We start from the raw sequence: 15,170 nt of genomic DNA on the forward strand, positions 1-15,170 counted from the left end.
AATATATAGTATGATACAAATAAATTTAAAGTAATTTTTTTAAAAAAAATATAAATTGCAATGAAAAACAAGATGAGGAAAAAAATATAAAAGAAGAAAAAAATGACGAATCAAGAATGAAAAAGAGGAAAACAAAAATACAAAAAAAAAAAAGAATGCGAAGAAAAAAGAAAAAAAATTGAAAAAGAAAAAAAATTGATGAAATAGAAGAAAAAAAAGTGTATGAAACGAGTAAAAAATAAGTAGAAAAAAATAAAAAAATGAAAAAGAAAAAAAAGTAGATTAAAGGAAAAAAGAAAGAAAGAAAAAAACAAAAAAAATTGAAAAAGAAAGAGAAATAAAAGATAGAAAAAAAAATAATAATAATAAAGGAGTGAGACTATGAATTATATTTAATTAATAAGAGATGCTATAAATTGTATAGGCTAAATGGAATAACTAGAAGCTTAAACTAATTAACTCATGTAGGTATCAAACGAATATGAATGATCAAATAAGAATGAAAAAGGGAAAAACGAAAAAGAATACAAAGAAAAAAGAAAAAAAAATAGATGAAAAAATGAGAAAGAAAAAAAAAGAAATTATAAGAAACGAGTAAAAAATGAAAAAGCAAAAAAGTAAATTAAAGAAAAAAAGAAAAAAAAAACTAGAAAAGATTTTTTTTTTGAAATTTTAAGTATAGGTGGATGATTTTTGTATTTAAATGGGTACCATATTTTTCTCATTTTGTCCATATTTATATGAGTTTTTAAAATGAGTTGATGTTCATATTTATCCATTTAAAATATGAGTGATCCAATTTAATAAATATAGATTAAATGAATTTTTTTTTCACAAATATGAACTGCAATTGCCAGCCCTAGTACTAGCGAAAAAAAAAAAATCTGACGGAACTATTAGTAGCAACAAGATTCGTGTGGTATCCAAAAGCTGTGACCAGCGAAATATAAGGTTTGAATGAACTTTTTTACTTATTGTTCTACTAAAGTAATCGATCTAACATTTGTCATAACTAGCACTTTAAACGAAAAAATGTTGTTTGGAAACTCTGTCTCCCAAAAGCCACATAAATTATTTCAATCATTTTTAAAAAAACAAAAAAAAACTAAGATAAATCTACAATTTTTTTGAGAAAATCAAAGAATTCAAACAAAAATTAGTAGTCAAAATTACAACCCCCAACATATGCAGTTACAAAGAATTATTTGCTTCAAGTAAAAAAGTCTAAAATGTTCTTAAAGTATTAAAAAAAAAAATATCTTTCCATTGATTTTCTATCCAAAAGGCCCTCATTATAAATTGGTCATTTTAAAATTATTTGATTAGCATAAAAAGATCTTTGAGGGAAAAAATTGATGCTTTTAATTAAATGAAATGAAAAATAGAATTATTTTATTTAAAAGAACTGACCGCAAATAAAAATAAGAATACTTTTGAATTAACCTTGTTACAAAAAATAAAAATATATTGTACTAATTATTTACATCCTACTAATAGATGCACAATGGCATCCATTATAATGTTGTGAATCCATTCAATTCTATGGATGTTATATTAATGAACGTTTTAAAATATCTGTACCTTATTAATATAGTATTCTTCATGTCTGGGGAAAAATATACTACAATACAAAAGAAACAAGAAAGCATTATCTCTTGTATCTCTTGTCTATATATTTTGCTCATATTTTACAACACAAAACGTGTATTTGAATATATCGAATTATCACTTGCTCATAATTAATTATAATTTAAACAAATTTAATATAAATATATTCTGAACAAATAAGGATTTATTTACCTTTATACTATCTCCGTTCACTTTTTTACTTATCACTATTTTTCTAATTGAATTTTTATTTTTATTTTTATTCTTGACAAATCAAAAAAATATTAAAAAAATTCATATTTTATCCTTAGTATTAATTACTTTTTTTTTTTTTATATTTTAATAAAAGACCCAATTGGGCCTAATTTATTGAACTAAAGAAAGAAGAAAGAAAAAATTATAGAAAGTGACAAACTTAAGCCATTATTATAAGAAATAACAATACTTTCACAAAATTATATTTTATAACAAAAGTAGCATCTTTTTTTGGCCCATTAACTCTACACACGCGTATTTTGCTTTTTCTTTCCTATTTTTACTCCATTATTTTATCTCTCTTCAATTTAATCATATCCTTTTTTCACTCTATCAGTTTACCTCTCTCCAATATCACCATTTTTATTTTTTTTTTCAAATTGTGCATATTTTTCTCATATTGTAGATAAATATTGTGCTCCATCAGGTTTGTAGATTTGAGTTTAAAATTATTACCATATTAAAAATATACGTTTTTTACAGTCTCCGCCAGCTGCTCTGAGTTCCGCCGGTTGCCGCTAATCGTTTGTCTTCCTCGTCGTCCGGTAAGTTTCATTATTGTTGTATTTTTTTTTCAAATGAAACAATTGAAGATTAAGAAAGATCTAGACTGTCAAATATAGATTGAAAAGAAATCAACTATATACACCATTATTAAATCTGGAACTAGTTTGAAGCTTACTTTTAACCTGTTGAACATGCAATTTGAAATGTTATTCTATGCATTTGAAGTTTTTGAATTCCACGTGGCATGTTCTTAGTTTAGTGAAGAAGTATTTGTATTTGTATTTGTATTAGCTTATAGGTCATGTGCAGTATATGTATTTTTTATATACATATGGTTATGCTGATATATATTTTTTGGAGGATAATATATATATATTTTAGTATATTTTAATGTTCATGATATGTATTATGTATTTTTTGATTTAGTTATATGTATATGTATATAGTTGTAATTATTACTGTTTAAGATATGCATTTATATTTTATTATTTTATATGTGTCACCTTCATATTTCGCAAATACATATAAAGATATATAGTATAGTTATATTTGTTACGGTTTAATATGAATTTGATATGTATTTCGTAAATACATATCAGAGTCATATTTTATATTTTTTATACGGTAATATACATATGGATCAGGCATGTATTCTGTAAATACATATGCAGAGCTATATGTATTTTTTTGTAATGTAATATGTATTATGTAAAAAGAAAACATGCATATTATGTATTTTGTATTTTTTTTTTATAAAAAGTACATGTAATATAGATTTATGTCATTTTTTAGTTCTATAGGTACTGAGTGATCATATATTCATGGCAAGAGTACTTTCAAAGTTTGCATCATATATAGGATGTCACACAGTCAATGATATTGAAAAACGTATTAATGCAATGTTATCAAAGGAGTAGTACAAGATTTGTTGTCATAAGAATATTTGTGGTGTCTATATAAAGAAAAAAAATGTGTAGTTCAAGCGCAATTAGGTAGGTGTATTATGTCACAAATGTATTATAAATTTTTTGGGTGCATGTGTATGTATTTATATTTTGTTTACTACTACATGTCCATATGCATTTTTGTACGGTGTTGAATTTGTCTTTAAACTGTTCTATGTCATTTTAGAGGGTAACATATGTATTTATTTGTATTTTTTACTGTTTAAGATATGTATCGTGTGTTTTTTTATTATCTATATGTATATGTATATAGTTGCCCTTTTGTTATAGAGATTTGTATCCTATATGTGTATATATACATATGAGTCATAAAATAGAACCCAAAAAAAAAATGAGAAAGAATTTTTTTTTTTACAAAAAAAATAGAAAGAAAATAAAAGCTAGAGATAGAAGAATAAAAATGAATAAAAATAAAAATAGAAAAAGAAAAAAACGATATAGAAATATTCAAAAAAAAAAGTGAAAAAAAGAGAAATAGAAGCTACAAATAGAAGTGTAAAACTAGAATGGAAAAAAAAAAATCAAAATAAGAAAAAGAAAAAAAATGAAAAAGAAAAAACTAAATAAAAAAAATGAAAAATGAAAAAAAAAAGAGAAATAGAAGAGAGAAAATAAAGTGGAAAGAAAAAAATAAAAAATAAATTAAAATAAAATAATTTAAAAAAAGGTGAAAAAAATAAATAAGATGATATGACATAAATACGACACCCACAAGGAATAGTTCACAATGACTAGTAAATAAGTTCATAATAAAGCATGAAATAAGGTGGCATAACAAGAAAAATATACCCACCAAGTAAAACCCTACCTAACGACTCAAACTGGCACTAGCCTTCTTTCCTAATTCGCGTCCTTCAGATCTTTCTATTTAGACTCATGTCCTCAGTAAGCTGTAACAGCTCTTATATCTCTTATATTTTTCTTATTAGTATTTATTTATTTTTAAAAAAGGTGAAAATAAATTAATAAGAAAAATGTAAGAGATATAAGAACTGTTACAACTTACTGAGGACATGACCTTAGATAGGAAGATCTGGAGGACTCAAATTAGGATAGAAGACTAGTGTTAGTTTGGATCGTTAGGATAGAGTTTACTTGGTGGGTGTATTTTTCTTGTTATGCCACCTTGTTTCATGTTTTATTACGAACTTGTTTACTAGTCTCTGTGTACTATTCTTTGTGGGTATCGTATTTATGTCATGTCATCTTGTTTCATTTTTTATTACGAATTTGATTATTATTCCTTGTCTTGAACCGGGGTTTATCGGAAACAATCTTTCTATTTCTCCGGAGGTAGTGGTATGAACTGCGTATATCTTATCCTTCTCAAACCCCAGTATATAGGAATATACTGGATTTGCTGTTGTTGTTGTTGTAAGAGATATAAGAGAGTGAAAGAAAGAAAAATAATAATGATACTTTATTTTAAAATTTTGAAGTGATGGAGATAATAATCTTTAACTTGAGTTTGATTTGGAGAAGAGATATGCTAGTTTAAATCAACTGATTTAAGTGAAAGAAACACAATATATTTTTATTGTATATATATTTTTAGTAGCAAAACGTATTTAAAATATAAAATACAAATTGTTATCTTAGATAATTATGAACAGTTGGTATGAAACTGTTAATTTTTTGAAGTAAGAAATATGTAATTTTTTGATTTTTTTGAAGTAAGAAATATGTATAGACCAAATCCGGACCCGGTCCAACAAAGAACAAACTTGAGAAAGGAAAGGACACAGGTAGGATATTTTCTGGTCTTTGAAAAAGGAAAGTACGATCCTTCCATTCTCTGTATCTCGATTTGGGCTAGTTTATAGGTTGAAGATGACCCTGGTAAGCTAAGCTTTATTACTTCAACTTCATCATCACCTCCGTCCATTCACTGCAGCTCTTATTTTACAGCTTATATGTGAGCTGCAATCTGTTCATGGAAACTCCTCAGGTGGCTATCTTTTCTCTTTTACAGCTCTTATTCCTCAAATATTTTTCAAATGTCTATTATTAAATATAAATTAATATGATAAAATAAATGTGTCACGTCAAGAATGACAAAGTAAAATCGAATGGAGTGAGTAATAAAGTATTGAACAGGTGTTGCCAAGTAAGGAACGATTGATATGTAGCTATAAATAAATTCACACTTACATTTACTTTCTCCGGTTGTTGTTTCCCTTGTTAAATTTATCTACAATCTCAATCTTCCAGAAAAGCCGAATTTCACGTAATACAGAAACCGGGTTGGATTTGTTGAACATGTTGCCGGCGTACTCGTATTCAGCTTTGCCGGAGGAGCTATGGAGACGAATATTTGAAATCGGAATTGAATCCTCAAACTTCAACTACAAAGATCTTTGTTGTCTCTCTATTACCTGCAAGCTACTCAATCGACTCTCCCACGATGATTCTCTGTGGTCCTCTTTGTTCTCTGCTGATTTCCCACAATATCATATTAACCAACTTCCTTCATCTTCTTCTTCGATTTCCAACAAATCGCTCTACAAAATTAGGTATTTATACACTTCTACTCAAAAAATAGTTTTTGTTTTAAAGTTAATGGTTGAAAATACACCTAGAGTAAGTATCTCGAGTTTTTGATTTTCCTAACTAAACTATCAGGTGCTGAGTTGCCTACCTAACTATCACCAATTTTGAGTTTCATAATGAAATATGAGGTTCGTGATTTTTCTGCCTGAGCTATCACCAACTATTTACAAAAATACACCTGAAGGATCCTAGTTTTTTGAGTTTCATACCTCAACATGCGTGAGTTTCTTATCTAACTATCATAAGCTATTTATCAAAATATACCTAAATTATCTGTTTTTTTTTTTTTTTGAATTTCATACCTGAATTTTCACGTGCGCGAGTTTCCTACCTGAACTATCACCAACTATTTATCAAAACACAAATCAACTATTAATTGTTTGAGTTTTATACCTGAACTTTCCGGTTAAAAAAAGTGAACAATTAATAGTTAGACGTGTGTTTTAATAAATAGTTGATGATAGTTTATGAAGGAAACTTAAGCACGTGATAGTTCAATTTTGGAACTCAAAAAACCGAGATACTTTAGGTGTGCTTTTCACTGTTCGCTCTTTGTTTTATTGTATATGTCTATGCTGTTTTTAGTGTACTACATCACATGACAATCTTAGACTTGGCTTATGATGGATGAAAATTCTAATTAGTTTATCAACTGCGAGGTCAGCGGAAAGGATACTGGAGTTGATGGTCACTCAATTAATAACTATTTTCTCAAGAAGTCATTTTTTTAATATTCCAATTTGATTCGACAAAGAAAATGACTTTCTGAGATAATGATTAATTAGTTGAGTGACTATATGAGAAATCAACTCAAGAATATTGTTATCTTCTTGAGAAAGTAGTTTATTAGTCTCTAGAAGTTCAAACGAAAGTTGAATATTGTAGTTGATTTAGGTGCCTTTTAATTAGTAAAGGCTAGAAATTATGTCAATTCTGCCGAGGTGGATACAACATGAACCGAACAAGCATTGAGCTTTCGCGAAGGCTAGGATGATTTTAATAACTCCAAATAATTCATCTAAACTCAAAAGAATGCAGTATTTTGTTGTAGTTGAAAAAAGCTAGTATTTGAAATTGAAAATGAGAAATGAGTATTTGTTCGTTTGTGTTTTGAATGAACTTCACTTGGAAAAAACTTAAAATTTTGTGAGTGCAATTTCATTGAAATATTCATTAAACCTGTTCTTGGCTTCAAATTCTCTATTTCAAGTTGAAATTGAAATAGAAAAAAATTGGAAAGTAAACATTGATGTGAAATACTCTATCATTATTTGCAAATAATATGTGTAATATTCAAAGATACGAGATACCACACTTGTATGTCTTCTGTTCTTATATTTTCGCTGCATTTTAGCCATATCATCTTGTCTTCTTTTTAATGTTATCTTCTCTGGTAAATCTTTTGATGGGAGAATTAATTGGTTATTAATATCAACTAGATACGAAAAAGTTCGAGAACAGAAGCTTTTGGCTCATAGAAGGGCTGTTTTAAGAATTCAGAGCGAAATTAATGAGCATTCTAGGAGGATTGGGGCGATGGAACATCAATGTGCAGAGGAAAAAGAAAAAATGAAGAACGCTGTTTCTGAGATGGTAAATTTGCGTCAGATCAGGTAGTGATGGACAAAAGTCTATTCTTATAACGTTACCCAGTGTTATTGTTTCTTCAATTATACATACAGTATGGGGTTTGGAATCTGGCCTTTATAAAAGCAGGTTGCTCGCTTTTGAAAATCTCATAAGTGAAAATATAATTAGGAGATGATGTACTACATGTGTATGAAATTCCAATTGGTGTAGAAAACAATGTTATATACAAGAGCAGTACATTAAAACAGTACTACATGCACGGTTGTTTGTAAACGTTGCTACATTGCGTTAGTAAATATATTGTAAAATGATGCAGCTGATGTTTGACTTTCCAATTGATTTGCTTCCATCAGGCAAGCCAAAGTTGCACTAAATGTTTGGCAGCCGGAGATTGTCCGGGGTAAGCAGAAGCAGATGGTTGAGCAATGCAACATACCTATTGATGATCGTATCCGTGCCATTGAGATGGAGCTCAAGCTTTGCAAACAGCAACTTCAAGGTTTAGAGAATGCTCTTGTAAGTTTACATTTGTTTTGTGGAGAATAATGTGTCATTCATCTAATTGATGAACTGCATTATGATCTTTTCCTTTATATTATTGCAGAGAGTTGAAAAAAAGAGGATGCAGACAACAAAGGAAAAGCTGGCTTCAGTACAATATCACCCCTTGCGGGAATTTAACTTAACTGTCAGCCCGATTGATGAACATGACATGAGAAGGAAAAGATTTAAGAACACCGTAAGTGTAAAGTTCTAATGCTTTCTACTCTTCTCATGCAATTTGAATTGTTATTTTTCAGGAAAGTAAGTGCTTGTTACATGAGTTGGGATTGCAAGAATGCTATGTAATGTTGTGGGAGTGTCTATTCTAGATTGCCGACTTTATTTTACACTGATACAAAATCTTATTGGATATTAAGTACGTCTTCTTTTCAATTTGTTTGACACTATTTCCCTATTAATGTCTTCCAAAAAAGAAAGGCACATTCTATTTTTGGAAACAATTAACTTCAAAACTTCTTAATTGTTATTTCACTCTTAAAAAAAAAAGAATCTTCCACACTTTACGCTTAATGAGAAGTTTCTATAACCATGCAAATGTTATTGTTAGTTCAGGGTAGTCCTTTTATACCTCCTCCCTCCCCTCCCTCTTTTTTTTTTTTTTTCTTTCTTGGTGATTGTTATTGGTAACTATCAATTTGATAGCCTATGTATCCTTTTACTATATTTTATCATCTCATTTGCAAATATGTGATTCCTTAAATTTGTTGAATTTCTCTTAAGGAAACTAGGAGTTGATCCACCACCGAATTGGATGTTTTATTCATGGTCGAGGAAGCTTCACATTGGTTCAAATGGGCGACATTGATAATATTCAGCCTATTTGCATCTCCATCCAAGCTCCATGTTAGGAACCAATATTGCAGTTGCTGTATTCCTGTTGATTATTGAAAATATAGCAGAATATGGGAGAGCCAAGGGTGTGCAAAAATCTGGACAGTGTTCGCTTGTCTTTATGCTTGTTTGGTTCCAAGAACCACGGAGTCGGTATCCGTTGGGGAAAGCGTGTCAACAAAATGGAGGATTATTCCTCGGAGTCCCAAAAAAAGAGCAAAATGAATGTTGTGCAATAGTAGGAACTCTATGGCTACGTTGAATATCAGTTGGACGTGTGGGTCGACAAATCTTACTTTGGTGTCTCGCACAACTGACACTAGTTATATGATTCGACGATGCCTCACACAATTGGTGAGATTGCATTTGTGTTTCTAAAATATTTTGGGTTCACAATTTCCACTTGTCTAACCCAGGCAACTATTTGAGTCCAAGTTGTGTCAATTGTATGGTAGCGCATAAGAAAATTTTTTGATAAATTTTATTCATGTGTCGGTAAAGATGCATGTTTAAATGTATGGATCTGGTATACTGGGGATCAGTTGGATCAATTCCTGCTTTGCCTTACTGAGATACCCAACTGATTCTTGCTTCGCCTTGATTGCTCATGCTGCTTAGTTCCTCTGATGTTATGGTACACAACTACACATCCCTCCCAATCCAAAATTCCAGAAAAGAGAAACAACATACACAATGTAATTTCGTTAAGTGGGGTTTGGTGAGGATAGTGTGTACGTAGACCTTAGCTCTACCTTGTTAGGTTGCTTTCGATGGACCCTCAGCTCAACACAATGCATATCCAACCAGTTTAGAAAAAGACTCAAAAATAAGAGCAGCAAGAACAAAGAAATACAAAATAATAATGTGATAGTCGGAACAGAACAGAACAAAAGGGGTTTGTTGTTCTTGTTCATTATTAAATTAGAGTCCTGTTTGGCCGAAGTCCTCTCTAAGCAAAAATAAATGGGGCTAGTTTAAGAAAATAATCAAGGAATTGGGGGACATATCACTCGTTTTGTCAGATGATCAACTAGTAATTTTTTTGTTGCAAAGTAATTTAAATTAAAGTTAAATTATTTAACTTTGTGTAAACATCAAATACGAGTAGCAACGCATGCAAAAGTCACAGGCAATAAAATGCCTCTCAAGTCACATATGGGATCCAATAGGCAGTTGGTCAGATTTAGATATATACTGATCATATTGTAATTAGTCGTCTTCTTTACTTGAAGCAATGGAAACTATCAATTCCCAAATTTCTTTGGAGCCGAGCTCTATCGGAAACAAGTGACTACATTGAACTTTCAAGTAAATATGTGTACATTAAACTCTTTTAAAAACTCCCCTTGTGAGAGAGTATAATGGAACGTATTGCATGACTAATAAATATGCGCGTTCAGCCAATATGTACAGTCTAACAAAGCCATTTCACAAGTTCAAAGTGAATTGGACATTTTTCAAATTACCTACTTCTCCTAATTGCACTAATTCGTGTGAACTTTTTCTCCCTGATTTTGTAATAATATTGAAATGCAATATATGTGAAATTAGAAATGAAGATGAGTAATAACCATATAAATCATACAATATATAAGCCTGCCTCAAATTAGCAAAAGATCGTTCCATTCTATATAATACCAAACAGCAAATATTCAGCTTTAATAGAAAACATAACTGAATTGTAATACCAATAGCATCCTAATCCAGCATTGCAAGAAGCAGCAAATCTATACAAATTTTCTTCAAGGAAAAAGGGTTAAAATAGAAATAGAACAAAGAGTGAAAAGACAACATTTTTTTCCCTTCTCTAAACATCTTAGATCATCTCTCGGGTTTATTCATGCTCCAAGCATTAAGAGTCTCAATTGTGATAGTCTCAGTGCCATTGTTGAAAGCATATAAATGTGCTTCATCGAAGATGGCTAATGCTGGATAGACTCTTGATGTAATACATGTTTTTCCACCAGCACCAAAGCTTTCTACTACTGAATGATCAATCTTCAAAAAGAAAAAGATTGGCGAGTTGTCAATGCCACACAAGAAAAGAAAAAAGAAGAAGGAAAATTTGAGTTGTAAGTACATTTTTATCGAAAAACTAAGCATCAAAGAAAGCTTACCAAACTCCTTAGAGACAGTTTTTTGTCTGATAGATCTACATCAACAAATCCAGCAAATGATGGTTTGTATATTTTAATATTATTTCTAACGGATGACCTGTCGCCAAAAAAAATTTTTTTTTTTAAGTCAGTTCACTTGTTATGTATTGTACCAAGGTACTTTTAAGATTGTACCAAGTTATTTTTAATATTTTACCAAGTTATATAATCATGTTAAAAACTATTTGGACGATGTATAGAACTTATAGATGTCTATAGAGTGAGAAAACTTGCCTTGAAGCATCGGAGCACATGAGAACTTTGTATTTATCTTGGGCCTTGAACACTCTAAAGAAGACGGGTGTGTACTCTTCAAAGTTTTCAGAAGTCAATGTTAGAAGCCCAAATGGCCCAAGTCCACCTTGAACTGTTGAACCCCTCATAGCACATACATCTTGGGCATAAAGATCAGCCCAACTAGGATCAAATTCTTCTGCATTTTTCAAACTTGAGAAAGAAAATGTCACTTCAACGTCGGCCTGCCATTAGATTAACACCCAACGTTGTCTTGACACAATAATTTCATACAAAAGATTAGTTTGGAGCATTAAACATCCAGCTAATTTGGAAAAGAGACACATGTTAATACGAATGATGTAATATTCTGCCATAACAATTTCACACAAGAAAATACATTATTTTGTAAACCAAATAAATTCAAACCTGTGCAGCTGTGATTCCTTGAACTTCAACCATTTCTCCCTTGTCCAAGTTGTGATTTCTTAGCTCGACCTTTTGCTTTCTCAGGATTTCTAATTCTTCAATAGGCCATTGAACCAAGTGCCTACCACTAGGATCAAGCCACAATTTGCGAGGAATAGCCTGAATTCCAGCCCAACCTTTCTTCTTAGCATCTGTTGGAACAACATCTGATTCGTTGGTCCATCCCCACAGAACTCTTCGATTCTTGAGAGGGTCATAGAAAGTCTTTGATGCATAAAAATTGCCATAATCTAATCTCAATCCCTTCCATCCATCAGTCATTCCATCATCCGGAATGTACCTATCCTTTTTTGTGTGATAGGTACCAATTGTGTAGTACTCAAATCTAGTAACATCAAGACTAACTTTAAGGACATGTTTAACATTCTCGCCGTCAAATGATGTGTCCAAACCTTCTGTATGATTCGTTGATACTGGAAAAAAATCAGGACATTCCCAATTTCCAGTTTTGGCTGATGTATGAAGTGGATGTTTTGCTTTGATCCATTTCATGAAGTCCCTACTCCTATACAATATTGCTACTCCTCTACGTCTTCTAACACTACCAACCAATATTCTCCAAAGTCCATCTCGGCCCAACCAAGCTGTTGTTGGGTCACGGAATTGGGTCTTGTTGATGCTCTTATCAGCGACTACTAATGGATTATTGTCGGGCTTGATCCACTTACGAAGTAATGGGTCAGACAAGTCGGCGGGTATAGCATAGTTCTGCACTTGAGTATTATTAGCGTCTATTATTCCGGTGTAGAGAATAACAGGCTTATTATGAAGAATAGTGGCTGACCCTGACCACGTACCATATTTGTCAAACACTTTGGATGGATAAATTGCATGCTCTAAACGGATCCAATTAACTAAGTCTGTAGATGCTGCATGAGCCCAAACAATATTACCCCATACTGATCCTTTTGGATTGTACTGGTAGAATAGGTGATAAATTCCATTGTAATACATTGGACCTATTGAAAAAAAGAAAAAGGCAACCATAGATTAAGGTAAATGATTATGACATTTTTGCTAAATCATAGTGAAAGATATGAAGTAGAAAACTCGAGCTTACCATTGGGATCTATTGTTTGTTGTTTGGAAGCATTATCCGAAACAAGACCATAAAAGAAAAGAATAATTGGAAAATGATTAGTAAAGTCATTTCGATGACATTGAAAAGAAATTGTAAAGTCAAGAAATTTTTAAAAAATATATTAGTCTAATTAAATGTCAAAAAATAACAAACATGGAACCCAATAACAAAGCTTAGTAAGATGCACATGTACGTCTATTCAAGAGTTTGACTTCTCTATTACAATCTTATTATATAACGGTCAAGATTTCTTTGAAATCAAACTTTCATATTAGGTATATTTTGTATTCTCTGTAATAATTTTTATTAACATCAGCAAAAGAATATCTAAACAAAAAACTTCATTATAAAGTATATGAGTATAAATAAGTTTTCAACTTGTTTCAATATGGTCATTTCTTTTAATACACAAATTAAAAGACGGACGAAATTTCTAGGTAATTAATTCCATTAATGAATTAGGTTAACGATCTGTGGGATAACAATATTTGTGTTATGTTTAATCACTTAATGAATTAGGGAGTACTACATTCAATCTAATTTAAATACCGTCTCGGATCATCAATAGTAATCTATGTCCATTAATGAGTAAATCTCAAGTTATTACTCTCTTTATTCATCTTTACTTGTTTACTTTTCTATTTTATCATGTTTATAAAATCAATAAATAATTTACCTATTTTTATCCATTTTAGCCTTGATATTAAAATTAAATACAATACATCACTCATCATATTTTTCAAAGTAAAAAATTTATTTATTAAAAGAGTGATAAAATGATCACTCCTTTATTTATGGTTTCTTAAGGTATGCATCAAGTCAAAATATTTCTTAGGTATGTGTTAAGTCAAAATGTTTCTAACTATTTATGGAGGAAGGGAATAGTAGGTCAATCAAAATTGTTCTTTTGACCATCACAATGATAAGAATAATAACAAAAGCAATAACTATTTTGACATGGTAATTACTTGTGTACATATTATCTTCGTTTCAGTCAAATAAATTTGGTCTAAAATACTTATATATCAATGATTAATCTTTATAAAGTTGTATAGTATCAATAATCTAGTCAAACACCCCATCTATTATACATGGAATTTTTTGAAGGAATATGTCAAAAATATAAACAACAGATAAAAGCCAGACAGGAATGAGTATATACTACAAATTAGATTTATTTACAAATTAGATTTATTTACTAAGGAATATTTCAAATAATTTGTTCAGAAAAACAAATATAGACGAACATATAATTTCTAAAGCAAAAACTAATACAAAGTAAATATTAATACGACACATAAAAAAAAACTTAAAAGAGACTGCTACCTTACAAAAAAAAATAATATTTTTTTAAAAGAAAAATACCAAAAAATACCATTTTGGACTACAAAATAATCATGTAACACCATGTTTAAAAAAAATGAAGAGAAAAGAGTGAGGAAATTATAAGATGGACAATCAAAACCATTTATGCCCCAAACCCTAAAATAAATTTTCATACCAACAAATCGACACAAGAAAAATTTATTAAGTTGTTCCAAACTAAAGTACATCTATGAGAATAAACCAACACACAATCTTGCTTATGCCACTATATGCACATAAAATATATGCATGTCATCGTATAAATACAAAAAGATCAAAACGTTAGAGAGAAATACATACCATTAATCCAATGTTTAGGAGGTTGAAAATGGTAACCAGTTCTATGAATTTTTCTTACACTAAATGCACTTGATGATTGTAGCCTCATGAAAACTTGATGTGAAGCATTAACACCATTGCTGCATAAAATCATAAACAAAATGGGCAAAACCCAAAGAGAACAATTTCGTAATAACTCCATTTTTTGCATATAAAATCTATTTTGATGAAAAGAAACGAATGGAGAAGTGGAAAGGGTGAGAAAATATTTATAGTGAGAAAATAAAATTTACTTAAAAATTACCACACCTGCAATTACTCACCTTCCAACAATAATATATTAATCCATATCTCTTTGATTTTCCAACTAATCTTTATCTTATCAGAAATGTTTATCCTTTTTTTACATTTATAAATTAATCACATTAGCATATTATATGTAAATACGTTATATCTGATAAACGCAAGAGATAATATTATCCATGTTTAAATTAGTAAATAAAATAATGGAGATACACATTACATATATACTATATTTGAAATATAAAAATGTTATATAATAAAGATATTATATGAAAAATTACATAACAATATTATATATAAATATGGTTGATATATAACAACAATAGTATTCTAACTTGTAGTGTCGAAATAATTTGTTGAAAAAATATAAGGTAAAATTATTTATTTATTTTG

At 29.9% G+C, this 15,170-nt stretch overlaps 2 protein-coding genes across 12 annotated transcripts in view; one reads left to right on the top strand and one right to left on the bottom strand.

Moving 5' to 3' along the window:
- The window catches only part of LOC107843402 (F-box protein SKIP24), a 25,217-nt gene extending 15,774 nt beyond the window's left edge, over positions 1 to 9,443 (top strand). For 2 of the 10 annotated variants that reach the window (XM_016687677.2, XM_016687679.2), the window contains exons 2-7: positions 2,347 to 2,408; positions 5,547 to 5,848; positions 7,325 to 7,498; positions 7,829 to 7,991; positions 8,080 to 8,214; positions 8,768 to 9,443. In XM_016687677.2, coding sequence (XP_016543163.1) covers positions 5,595 to 5,848; positions 7,325 to 7,498; positions 7,829 to 7,991; positions 8,080 to 8,214; positions 8,768 to 8,887 — 846 coding nt within the window. In that variant the 5' untranslated portion in view covers positions 2,347 to 2,408; positions 5,547 to 5,594 and the 3' untranslated portion in view covers positions 8,888 to 9,443. Of the gene's footprint in view, positions 1 to 2,346; positions 2,409 to 4,976; positions 5,284 to 5,546; positions 5,849 to 7,324; positions 7,499 to 7,828; positions 7,992 to 8,079; positions 8,395 to 8,759 lie in introns of those variants that run through there. The other 8 variants (XM_016687675.2, XM_047398603.1, XM_047398599.1 and 5 more) reach the window with 8 other exon arrangements.
- Positions 9,444 to 10,476: 1,033 nt separating this feature from the next.
- On the bottom strand, positions 10,477 to 14,710 carry LOC107843403 (beta-fructofuranosidase, insoluble isoenzyme 1). 2 transcript variants are annotated; one of them, XM_016687680.2, is made up of 6 exons: positions 14,496 to 14,701; positions 12,810 to 12,818; positions 11,690 to 12,708; positions 11,261 to 11,505; positions 10,988 to 11,084; positions 10,477 to 10,868 (listed from the first exon to the last, which is right to left on the bottom strand). In XM_016687680.2, exons 1-6 carry the CDS (start codon positions 14,683 to 14,685, stop codon positions 10,692 to 10,694), a joined length of 1,737 nt encoding a protein of 578 aa, XP_016543166.2. In that variant the 5' UTR covers positions 14,686 to 14,701; the 3' UTR covers positions 10,477 to 10,691. The 2 variants fall into 2 exon arrangements, with proteins under 2 accessions (XP_016543166.2, XP_016543167.2); XM_016687681.2 differs by lacking the exon at positions 12,810 to 12,818 and having other exon boundaries at positions 14,496 to 14,710.
- Between the last annotated feature and the right edge of the window lie 460 nt (positions 14,711 to 15,170).

The sequence above is a fragment of the Capsicum annuum genome, chromosome 10 (genome assembly GCF_002878395.1).
Source record: "Capsicum annuum cultivar UCD-10X-F1 chromosome 10, UCD10Xv1.1, whole genome shotgun sequence".
NCBI classification, from domain to species: domain Eukaryota; kingdom Viridiplantae; phylum Streptophyta; class Magnoliopsida; order Solanales; family Solanaceae; genus Capsicum; species Capsicum annuum.

Excerpts from the sequence above, each read along its gene's own strand:
- LOC107843403 (XM_016687680.2), bottom strand. The coding sequence starts at position 14,685 with ATGCAAAAAATGGAGTTATTACGAAATTGTTCTCTTTGGGTTTTGCCC. Across the intron at positions 11,506-11,689 it reads AAGGAATCACAGCTGCACAG|GCCGACGTTGAAGTGACATT; the intron begins GTTTGAATTTAT and ends ATCTAATGGCAG. Across the intron at positions 10,869-10,987 it reads AACTGTCTCTAAGGAGTTTG|ATTGATCATTCAGTAGTAGA; the intron begins GTAAGCTTTCTT and ends TTCTTTTTGAAG.